The sequence below is a fragment of the Macaca thibetana genome, chromosome 3 (assembly GCF_024542745.1).
Source record: "Macaca thibetana thibetana isolate TM-01 chromosome 3, ASM2454274v1, whole genome shotgun sequence".
NCBI classification, from domain to species: domain Eukaryota; kingdom Metazoa; phylum Chordata; class Mammalia; order Primates; family Cercopithecidae; genus Macaca; species Macaca thibetana.
In genome coordinates, this window is record NC_065580.1 from 47319056 (window position 1) to 47331843 (window position 12788).

Below are 12788 nucleotides of genomic sequence, written 5' to 3' on the forward strand. Positions count from 1 at the left end.
TTTTCAGCCCTTTTCTTTCTCCCTCCCTCCCTTCTTTTGCAGTCCCCCATGTCTGTTCCCATTTTTATGTCAGTGTGTATCCAATGATTAGCTCTCACTTATAAGTGAGAACACGGTATTTGGTTTTTTGTTTCCATGTTAATTCACTTAGGATAATGGCCTCTAGCTATTTGTTGCAGCAAAGGACATGATTTTGTTCTTTTTTGTGACTGCATAGTGTTCTATGGTGTAAATGTACCATATTTTTTAAGCCAATCCTGTCTTGTGTCTTTCTTAATATCATAGTATCATATGTAAGCACAAAACAGTTTTTATATGGTACAGTTAAAAAATCTAAAACACAAATTTGATCCTCTCAAACATCTGCATAAAACCCCTCAGTGTCTCTACAATGCCTGCAGGATAAATGTCCAAACTCCTTACTATGGAAAAAATTATGAAATTTTTCTATCTTTTACTTATCCCTGTTTATCTTTAAGCCCTATGTCTTGCCACCGCCACTTGTAGTCCAGGCAACCCTGTGCTCTCTCTTGCCTCTGAGGCCTACAGGTGTTGTTCCCTCTGTGCGGAATACCTGACCTTCAGACTATTCACATTTGCAAAGCATGCATGTATCTGTGTGGTTTTTAGATTAAGATTTATCTCTCCCACTGAACTGTGAACTCCATGAAAGCAAAGAGCACATTTAACACACTGACTATTGTGTGGCATGTTCCAGACACTCCATAAACACCTGCTGCGTGAATAAATAAAAGAATGTCTCCTACCAGGTGTCCCCAGCATCTAACACAGTGCCTGGCACATAGTAAAGCACCCAATATTTATAAATCAGTACACGTTGGTGATCATTTCTAAAATTATAACAACTGTTTCTACTTTGTTTTATATTTAAATATGGGACTTTTATTGTTTTGGAACACTTTCACAAGAACTTTCTTACTTGAACCTCTCTCTTACTTGAACCTCTGCAGAAAAAAGACTTCTATAAAGTGACACCTCCCTGTTTCTTTTTTATTTTGAACCCTGATTTGAAGAATTCCAATAATACAGTTTAACCATGTTAAATAATTTAATGTGGTTAAGTGACCCTGTTGTGCTGTATGATGTAAAACAGAAAAAGAAACTGCTCCCATTCTGCCAGGTTTTAAATGGTAGCATATGAAATACTGATTTCTTTGTGCTGTCCAAGCAGGAATATTATAGGCATGGCAACGTTCTTTTTCAAACTATAAAAAGAATCGGTTACTTAGTTAAATGTACAAAATAACCACATCTGTCTATGCAAAAACACATATTTAGTGGAATGACCAGAGTTGAAAAGTACTTGGAGAGGAAAGTCGAGGAAATACCACTGTATTTTGGGTGGGAGGGAGGGAAATGTTAAAGAATCTAGCATTGAGGTCACATTGCTTTCGAATATTGGAACTGAGTTTGGAATAAACCCTGTTGCATGGCAGTAGACAGAGACTTGCTAAACTAAATTACATGTAAATACTAAAATGCAAGGTGTTTGTGTTATGACAACGTGATGTGATGAAACATTTGCCTACATTTTAGAAGTAAGAAAAATGTGGAGATGCCTTTTGAATAACTAAGTGATCATACTGATTTTTTAAATCTCCTCTAACTACAAGAGACCTCAAAGCTCCCACATTTTACAAGTATGAGAACTCATTTCCAGAGAGGTTAAACAAATTGCCAAGGTTATTGAGCTAGTTAATTGCATAGCCAGGATTTAAAATCTAGGTTTTCTGATCCTCATTATTATGCTCTTTTATTTTTCTTACAAGGTTCTACTACTGAATGTGTTTGGTTTTATAAATATCAATGAATCTTGAATGGATACTGTAGAAAACTACTTGCGACACTGAAAAGTTTTCTTGGGGGAAATAAAGATTTATGTAAATTCACAGGCATTGGCAATGTCACATGCTGCCTCACCCTTTTATTGTGGGAGATAAATGAGTCTAGGAAAATGAGATAGCACAGAAACAGTTCATCTATCCCCAACTCCTCCACCTGCAATACTGTTTCCTTTGTCCCCAGCACTACAAAAGAAAACTCAAGTTGCTAGCTGGTAAGATAGATGTTTTGCCTCCTATAGCCAATCTTTTCAGCCAGTATTTTTCCTCCTTGCAACTGACAGCACAGTCCCCCACCCCACATACCACATACACACATACAGACACACCACCACTACCACTAAGAGTGCTGCCTCCAGTTTCCAATTCTGTTACAAATTTTGAGGCAAGAAGATAAAACTTCCACATTTTATCATTTATTTATACTATTCCTAACTAGTTGTTGACCATAAAGCCAAAGAATCTCCACTTGAGTGACTTTGATATCTATCTAGGCAAACACACCAAGGTAGGAAACTGAAGTGAGTATAACTCTTTCTTTTTTTTTTTTTTTTTTTTTTTTTTTTGAGACGGAGTCTTGCTCTGTAGCCCGGGCTGGAGTGCAGTGGCCAGATCTCAGCTCACTGCAAGCTCCGCCTCCCGGGTTTAGGCCATTCTCCTGCCTCAGCCTCCGGAGTAGCTGGGACTACAGGCGCCCGCCACCTCGCCCGGCTAGTTTTTTGTATTTTTAGTAGAGATGGGGTTTCACGGTGTTAGCCAGGATGGTCTCGATCTCCTGACCTCGTGATCCGCCCGTCTCGGCCTCCCAAAGTGCTGGGATTACAGGCTTGAGCCACCGTGCCCGGCATAACTCTTTCAAAGATAAATGCACAAGCCATTTTTTCAGGGATTATATATTTTATATATATATATACACACATACACGCATACCCACACACACACATATATATATATGTGTGTGTCTAAGTAACTCAAAAGAATCAACTGAGAAACCATTAAAATAAGTTTCAGAAATGCATTAGAAAGGGCTTCTCACAGTTTAGTAAGCTAATGGCCTACTCTCCCAAGAGAGAGCTGGAATGTGAAGTGTTTCCCAAAATTATCTGACCTACAGTGAAATACATTTGGGAAACTCTGCTTCCAGTGATTCTGGAGACATGGACTGGATTTGTCTAGCCATTTAAAGATGGATGACCTAGTGGGCATGTTTCCACATGGCGCATACTACATATCAACATATGTGTGTTGATGCCAAAGAAGCTAAAATAAGTTGTTGTCAAAATATTTATGGGCTTGATTGAAGTTGTTAGTGTATATAAAAAGAAAATAAAGCTACCACATGGGTTTTAGTTTTTAGATTTTTTCTGTCTTCTGTTGACATGAGTGACAACCATAATCTTACATTCAAGCAGCTTACATGTTTAACTTAATGTGTCATTGTATTTGATAAATAAAACTCTGGTGTTTGGGGTTGCTTTTTATTTTTGAAGCAACACCATATCGTTACCTTCAATCAGATTGTTAGAGAAATGTATTTTCCTTGAATCACTTAGGTTACAAAAAGCTCTTTAAGTTTTCTAGTTAATAAATCTAAATCAAAGCTAGATCGAGCTAATCCCTTTTTGAGTAGGGAAAGCTCATTTCATTCATTGTGTGTGGTACGTTATCTCCTTGATTCCACTTTAAGTATCATATGCTATAGCGCATTTGACCCTATCTCTTGTAATGTTTAAGGAAGTAATAGTTCCATGTTTGATGATAGCTTCTTGTCAAGAGTGTTTTCAGGTGATCAATTTAAAGATAACATCTCAGTAAATACTGCTACCATCTGGTATGGCATCTTTCTGAGGAATATATTGATAATCTCATAACTACTAAGCACTCCTCACTGGGCTTGACTTAGCACATATCCTCATTTGAATGTATTCTGCATAGCACACTCTGGAAAATTCACTCAAATTCTATAAACCTGCATACATTCCATTAATACTGCATCTCAAGAATGCCCTGTAAGAAAAATAGGTTTTTGTTTGACATGCTTTTTGATAAGCATAACTTTCTAAATTTTGACACCCACTTAAAGGAAAGCAGAGCTGAGCCAGGACTGTTCACTGCTCTCCTGCATTGAAAAATTCTGATGTTTAAGACACTATAATGGAAGAAAGGGAATGTATTTCTGTGTTAATCTTCTGTTACAAGTTTTCCACTTTATTTTCAAAACCCTAAATTGTTAGAACTTGTGGAGAGAAATAAAAACTCATTTTCACTGTGCCTAAGAAAGAAAAGAAAACATTTGGGTGGGTTTGAGTGCTGAGAATGGGAAGGTTTATGACTCCTTCCATTGGGCAAACTACTAAACTATGGCTCTCTTCTCTATAATTGCTTTGGAAATGGTAACAGTACAACAGTACTGCCTGTGTATGTGCATATGTATGTTGACAGTTACAATAAACCAATAAAATGATCTATTTTCTCCTTATCCAAGGACTTCCTGCTGCAGATATTTACTGTGTTCCGAATATTGATACGCCCAGAGATGTTTCCAAAGGACTGGACTGTTATGCGCTTGGTTGCCAACAAGTAAGGCATTTAAGTTGATGATAATTGCAGCTCAATGTATAGAGGAAGAAGAGAGTACAAAATAATCTTTTTCATTTGATCTCAAATGTGAAGTGGTGGCTTTTTTTTTTTTTATTTGCCTCTGAATTAAGCCTTTTAAAAAAATATTACCACTTGTCTTGAACTACTGTTTCCTTTATATATATTACCATCATTCAAAAATCAAACAACATAATAGCATATGCATTGAGAAGTTCTGTTCCCATTGACCCTCTACCCCTAGGCTGTATAACCACTTGTATTTGTTTCTTACATGTCCTCCTAGTGTTCCTTTATACAGAGACCAGCAGGTAATGTAATATACACACTGTTCTTTATAACACTCTTAGAAATCCTGGCAACCTTTCCAAATTAATAGATAGAAAACCTTTCATTCTTTTATGTATTTTCCTTTACAGCTGAATAATATTCCATTGAATGGCCATACCATAGTTTATTTAACCAATTCTCTGTTACTAGAAATTTGAATCATTTCTGATCTTTCTTAATTCGTCTTAACAAAATACATTAAGCATCTGCCGTTTGCTCCACACTGGGAATAAGACATGACCCTTGAGGTGGACACATGGAGATTGAAGTTCTTTCTGTTCATCCAAGTGATATGGCCAATAGACAGCTGAAAATATTGCCCAGAGGAAACTTCAGAACAAAACATAGGCATTTGGGAGGTTATTGACATAAAGTTGATATCGGAATCTCTAGAAGATGATAAATTCAGTTTATATTAAGCATATCCAGCATGATCTGAGAGTAATACTAGAAGAGAGAGGAGCCAGGAAAGGATATTAGGGCAGTCGGAATGGCAGAAACTGATCCCGGAGAGTGCGGTGTCATGGATTTATCTGCTCTCTCCACTTTCTGTCTCCATAGTCTCAGGATACAGAATGGAAAAGTGCTCTAGGAAACTGGCCTGGTCTTCACTTCCAAGCTTGTTATTTACCCTATTTCATTAGCATTCTCATTCTCACTCTCCAAGCCCACATTTGCCTGCTTCGCCTTCTTCCTCTTTTCCGAACGCCAACACCCTCATGCTCAGGATGAAGGTTGGATTCTCTAAGCATCTATCCATAGGCCACGGTCGCCCTGTGTTTTCTCCAGATGGCAAGCTTTGATGGTGGTGAGAGCTGCAGGAATATAGGATTCGAATTTGATTATATATGCTCAATATGGCTTCTGCTGCAGTATACATTTTTAGACTTGGAGGTGTTAGAATGATGTGTTAAAAACTTTGTGAAGTAACAAATAGTATAACATAGCATATTATATTTTACATAAGTACAGAAGCAGCTTTTCCATTTTGAAGACTAATTGAGACTGTTGAAATAGCTGTCTTTAGAATTTAACATATTTAGTTTGATATCTGTGAGTAGAATCAACTATCTATTCATTTGGATGTCCGCATGCTACAGATTTAGGTGGGAGTTTTTGCTCATGCATCTGGCCTTATAACCAAAGAGCAAGCATTCTGAGTACCTGGGAAGGGCTGTGAGGAAATCCAAGGAGCCAGATGGGAAGAGGTCCAGGCTATGGACATCATCATCATGCAGCATCAACATTTGGTCATTCTGCCTGGCTCATGTGCAGAGGAATATTTTAGATTGAATTAAAATTTCAGTGGTAGAAATTCAAACTGAAAGTAACATTGACATTTTATTCCTTACATATACAATTTCTGCTTAAGCTTGCCTAAAATTGTGACAACCGTGTGGCTTTTTGATATTAAATACTGCCTCTCTCTGCCCCATCTTTACTCCAATTTTGAAGACTTTATGGTCACACAAGTGGATAGCAGTCTGAGAAGTATAGATTCTGCTTTTGAGTAAACACACAGTGTTCAGAATTTTCATTTACAGTGTTAACCAAATAGGAAGGTGATTTTGTTAGAGATGAGCTCTGTGTAATACATTTAAACAGAAGATTATTCCCATAGCAAACCCAAGAAATGTGCCGTCACTCTTTGCTAAATGTGGTGACTTCATTCCATTCCCACCCATGTGAGTGCTGGTAGGAGTATGGTGCTGCCTCTCCACTGGCAATGGCTGGTGGCTGCGAGTCCAGCCTCATTCATGGACAGGACTCCAGTGTCTAAAGAGACCACTGCCAAGTTGGAGCAGCCAGTCTGCTGCATGTTCTTGCTCTTGCCTCTTCTTTCCTCTCCTCTCCTCTCCTCTTTTAATAGTCTAACCATTCTCCTCCATTCAAGTCATGAAAGCAGATGAGGTTTGCTTTGCTTCATAAATGCATCACAGTCCAAAAATTAGCCCTCTACTATTTGTACTTTGTGAAAAATATTAACCCGTATAGTATTGGTAGAAAACTAGATTCTGAAAGATGTTAAGGACATCTTAAATATGTTAAAGAGCATACACTAGGAAGAAAAGGTTTCCGCTTGGCTAAACCATGTTGAAGCACGTTGCAAGAGTTACATCTACGTCTCTGAAGTTGACAACCTTTTCTTCCATAGTTTCAACTTTCTTAGACAAACATTTGTTCAGGGCCTCTCAGCATGGCATTTTAACCCAAACTCCCACTTTTATTAACCCAGTTGTGTGCTTAATGCATGTCAAATTGATAGCAGATGGCTGAGAAGTCACCATTGCCCTACCCTTGAACTCAATTGAATTGCTCATCCCTCAAAATGAATGTTCTTTTTTGTGTTGGTCTTTTCTTCCTGTGTTTTCAAGTAAATTAAATGCCTTTAACTTTCATCTATAAGCTGTGTTGTTCCAAATCTTGTAGCTTGCCTGCTTCGTGTGAAGCTCTGCCAGAGTTTGTGACCAGACACCTGGTGATTTGTGTGGTTCTTTGTTTTTTTCTACCTGCATGCCTAATATTGTATAACATAGCAAGTGTGCCCACTCACAATTCTGCAAGGGCAAGAAGCATTTCTTCTCTTTCTTGTTTGCTGCAGAGCTATCTCATGACCCCCTGTAAGTTCTTGGTAGATGTTTCTGATGAGAACAACTGCTCAACCTAATAAAGAAGGAACATAAGGAAGATGAAAATTAAGTACCAAAAATACAGGACACTTTGAAACAAGCTTCTCTCCACCCCCTTCCCATACACATTGTGAAATAAAGTACAAAAATAAAGTCACAGCTTTATACATATTTTCAAGAAGAAAAATCTTGTAACATACTTGCTTACTGAGGAAAGTAAAAACTCTCTCTCTCTTCAGTTGAAATTTCAGGTCTTTATTTTGGTTATCTTGTGTGCGTATTGGCCTCAAACATATCATACATTAACCAACTTGGGTTTCAAATGAGCTCTACATAGCCAAAAAGCGGTTTGTTAAATCAAAGTTTCTTAGAGAGATTGTCCATTCATTTACTGACCCATTTATTCAGCCAGTATTCTCCAGTGCCTAATGTTTAAAATAAGTACTATAAAGACAAAGAGCACAGGTCTATGAGGGTGTTATGAAATGAACATTGTTCTGGACTAGAACAGGAGGGGTCTTTCATGAAGGAGTGAAGCTTGAACTGAAAGCTAAGCAGGGGGTAACAAAGAGCAAAGGAAGAATGATTCTATCAGTAGGAATATCATCTACAAAGGCCCTGTGGTCAGAGTAAATGTGGCACACTCAAGGAACTGAAAGACTGTTAGTGTGGCTGAAATATGGGGAGGGAAGGAACCAGTAAAGATGAGGTTGGCGGAGGAAGACAGAGCCCAGATATTGATATGTAGAGAGATCAAAGAGAAACCAGGGAGAACCAGTTAGGAGCTTACTGCAGCCATCCAGGTAAGAGATGTTGGTGATGGCTTGGACAGGCGGATAGCAATGAAGGTAGTGAGAAGATTGGTTTGGGAAATAAGGATGATAAGACTTGCAAGTGACTGGGTGTGGGTGGGAGAAAAGAAAAGTAATGGAAGATGTTCCTTAGATGCTTGGCCTAAGCAAAAGGATGAATTGTGATGCCATTCACCTAGGTGGAAAAAATGGAGAGAGGAGTAGCATTGGGGATGAGAGAATTGAAGAATTCCATGTTGAACATAAGTTTGAGGTGTACTAGATTTCCAAGTGGAGATGTAGAAGAGAAAGCTACACATGCTCGCATGGAGCTCAGGGATGACGTTGGGGCTGGACATGTATGTTTGGGCTCCTCAGCATATGGTCAAGATTTGAAGCCTTGGAACTGAACAAGAGCACTGAGGAAGAAAGTACAGACTGAAAAGAGAGAGACAGGACTGAGTCCTGGGGCATGCCAACATTTTAAATGTGGGGAAGTAGAGAGGTATCCAGTGAAGAAGACTGAAAAAGAGCAGCCTGTGATGTAAGATGAGAATCAGCAAAGTATAGTATCCTGTGAAGAAAGCATTTCAAGAAGGAAGCAGTATCTAGAGCTGCTGGGAGGTTGGTGGTGATGTGGACAGACAACTGGTCCCAAGATTTGGAAGTGCGGTGGATAGTGGTGATGATGACAGGTGTTGTTTCAGTGGAGTGGTAAAAAGGAAAACCTGATTAGAGTGAATTCAGGAGTGAATAGGAGTTGAGAAACTAAAACAGCAATTACAGGAAGAGTTTTGCTATCAAAGGGAGCAGAGAAACAGGGCTGTATCTGGAAGGAGATGCTAGGACTGGGATTCTTTTTAGAATATGGGATATTACAGCATGTTGATTTACTAATAGGAATGGCCCTGTTAGTAAAAGACAGAAATATTGGTGCTAAAGAAAACAGAGATAATTAAAAGAGCAATGTCCTTGGGCTAGCAGGGATTGGATTGCATGCAAGGTTGCTACGTATGCCAGCCCAAGAACTATCTGCTACCTGTCCATGACAAGCTTGCATGTAAAAATAAATCATCAGTGTAAGCATGCAATTTAATTAAACTGACATTTTTTTTTGTGGTAAGACTTTCTCAAGGAAGGAAGCTTCCCACACTTAGAGCAGCGCTGATCTAGTGCACACAAAGAAAGCTAGGAGCATTGACAGTTTATCCATAGTAACAGGAAGGAAGGCGGAATATGCGCTACTGACCCTGAAAAGTTGAGTGGTAGAGTAGCTAATCTGCTGAGCATCCAATGACACAGCTACTATTGTTTTGTTTTTGGCTTGTTTAATTAAGTGTAGTTATCCTTAAAGGCTTTTACTGTTCAGGGAGAGAATAGATATTTATTTTTTATCAAAACTATATATTACTATGCTGAATATGCCAAACTTGAATAGTTACAGCAAATAATGACAAAAGAATTGCTTGCACAATCCATCTCTTCCAGGTGAGTTGTGAGGAGTTGGTAGAGAGAATGAATGCATGAAGGAAAGGCTTTCTTAGGGTTTAAGCCTAAAAGGTCAAAATAGAGGCTGTTGCCATATGAGTGGTTTTCTACCAGTACTGCCCAGTGAAGTGCTGGTAAAAAGAGTTTTCAGAGTCACTCCATGTAAATCCTTTTCCATTCTTTTTGCTTCATCTGCACTGCATGCCCCATTGACTGAAAACAAAATCACTCCTTTTTCTGCTTCCCTGCTTTAGCTGATTCTGTGCCCTCCACTTAGATCAGCTTTGCCCCTGTCTAATTTCAGTCTGTTCAAAATAGCTTAAAAATAAAATAAAAGTTGTATAAGCTTCACATTTTAGAGTCATCTAATATGGCAAACAAGTATAACAAAGCATAGACTCAAATGTAATCATAAGGCCACAGTCATTTAACACACGCTTACTAGTCTCCGCCCCTGTGGATGCCGTGGCAAACAAGACCAAATTCCCAGATGCCATTGCTCTCTAAGTCCCAGCCCTTCCTTATCTTCTCTTCCATGTGTAACACCAGTCCTCAAAATAAGAAGGATGACCACATGCCTCAGAATCACCTGGTTGGGCCTGGTTGCAAACCTCCCAAGCCATAGGTAGTGGTAAGACCCTGAAGTCTTAAGCATCCTTTGGGTGATTCTCATGCATGCTGAAGCTTGAGAACCACTAGTTTGGATGCATTCCCACATTGGTTATCCAGGAATTTCATCTCCCCTAAATGTCTTTGTGTTGATTTTTCGCTGTCCTAATTAATCCACCAGGTTGTAGGGAAATTGTTGGACTCCAGGTTCAGATGTCCTTAGTTTTTCATTATATACACATCAATATTGTCGAGACCCAGTTTATCCACAAAGGTATTTCTCTCAGTCCATGTATGATTTTTGGGCTTGTGTTTGAGCAGATTATCAAATTGGAGTAATTAAAAAAAAATTATGGGAGATAAGCTTTCCTGGGTGAGAGTGAGAGGGAGAAATAGGGTTGCTTGAAGTTAATTCTTAAGCCCAAAATGACATGGCAACTGGAAAACCATAAAGCAGTAACTTTGATTTCCTGTACACCAGTTTCTCTTGTAGACATAAGTTTTATCATGCTGTGCCTGTAGATTATGATTGTCAAAAATGATCCTAGTGCATGCCTTGCTGTGGCAGTAATCAGTAATTTGGGCCACGCACAGTGGGGCCGAGGAGGGCAGATCACTTGAGGTCAGGAGTTCGAGACCAGCCTGGTTAACATGGCAAAACCCCATCTCAACTAAAAATTAAAAAATTAGCCTGGCACAGTGGTGGGCACCTGTAATCCCAGCTACTTGGGATGCTGAGACAAAAGAATCGCTTGAACGTGGGAGGCAGAGGTTGCAGTGAGCACAGATCACACCACTGCATTCCAGCCTGGGTGAGGGAGAGACTCAGAAAGAAAGAGAAGAGAGAGAGAAAGAGAGAAAGGAGGGGAAGGGAGGGGAGGGGAAGGGGGAGGGGAAGGAAGGAAGGTAAATAAGGAATAAACCAGTAATTTGGCCATTTGTGGTAGCAGATTGAAAATCTTTTTTGACTACTGAATTGGAACACTGAGATTTGCAATATCCCCATGTTCAAACACTGAGTTGTAAGTGAAAGAATGAAACCAGAGAAGCCACATGGTTTTGGATAAATTGAAACAGGTAAAGAACGATCCCTAAACACCACAGGTATCCACTAAAATGTAGGAGCAATAATGTATAAATGCCTCTGGCTGGCTTAGGGACCTGTGTGTTAGGAAATGGTCTCAGTGATGAGTTACCATAGAAGGCTCTGGGAACTGCCTTGGTGGCTTGGGCTGAATGTTATAGGTAGGAAAGAAAAGCCTTTGAACAGTCATTTTAAGATCTTTCTAGCCCTGAGCAGTCATATTTTTGGAGACCCTACTCCTCATCCTATCAAACACTAAGTAGACCCACATGCCACACTGGATACAATTTTGCTGAAGAAAAAATTGTAAGTATTTTTTATATTTGCTTCTTAATTATTGGCTTATCAAGTAAAATAATTTAATTTTGATTGGCTGTGATTTCTCAGCATTTATGTGTACTATATTTAGGAATTGTAAAATTATAAAATCTGTATTTTTAAAATTGCATAAATATTGGACAATTAATGAAAGTCATCGTGTCCCTTTCTGTGGACATGTAATTACTCATTATTTTTACTTTTTATTTTGTAGTTTCAATTTGGTTGCATAACATTCTTTCAGGTCTCAATGTTTTCGAAAGTCCTTGAAAGGCTCACAGGCCCTATGCCCTGTGCCTCTTTGTGCCTAATGGTAAGGCAGCCCTGATAAGGGGGTGAGGTGTTCAAGCTGGAAATAAGAACTGCAGGCCCCATATGAATCGTCCTAACATTCCAGAAGTCAGGAGAATGCTGAAGCAGAATTTGTGGGAATATTTCTGACTCGGGCCACTCCAGAGCCTTGCTCTTCATTGAGTGGTTGCAAACCAACAGCATTAGCATCCGCTGGAGCTTGTTAGAAATGCAAAATCTCCAGTCCCGCTCCAGGGTTGCTGGATCATCTGCACTTTAACTAGATCACCAGGTACCTGTTAAAGTTTGAGAAGCACTGCTCTGAGGTAGAGCAGTGGTTCTCAGCTCTGGACCATAAGAATCACTTGGGAGTTCTGACAATCCTGATGTTCTGATTGTAGCCCAGACCAATCAGAAGTCTCTGACAATGTGACCCAGACATCGTATTTTAAAAGCTCCCAGGTGATTCTAGGGCCCAGGGCAGGTTGGGAGCCACTGTTCCATAGTAAGGCCACGAGGTTCCATGTTGTTTACCAGCAAGTGTACTTCAAAAAGCCACAAATATTTTTTGTGTGTTTGGGATCCACCATGTAAATAACAATTTGGTAATCTTTGCCATGGAATAACTTCTCTCTCCCTTGGAAGATTGGGTTTGTTAGCTCCTTTCTGTGACATTTGGCCTGACAGTCCGAATTCCAGATATGTCACGTTTCACTAACACCAGAGGTACTGTGTCTGAACATCAGTCTAAGCTGAAACTGTGGGCCACAAGGTGATTTTTAATGTA

General features: G+C 39.3%; 1 protein-coding gene across 6 annotated transcripts in view; it reads left to right on the forward strand.

The window, feature by feature from the left end:
• The window catches only part of DOCK4 (dedicator of cytokinesis 4), a 475353-nt gene that overhangs the window by 372002 nt on the left and 90563 nt on the right, over window positions 1-12788 (forward strand). For all 6 annotated transcript variants that reach the window (XM_050782626.1, XM_050782628.1, XM_050782623.1 and 3 more), the window contains exon 27: window positions 4348-4442. In XM_050782626.1, the coding sequence (XP_050638583.1) occupies window positions 4348-4442 (95 nt within the window). The remainder of the gene's footprint in view (window positions 1-4347; window positions 4443-12788) is intronic.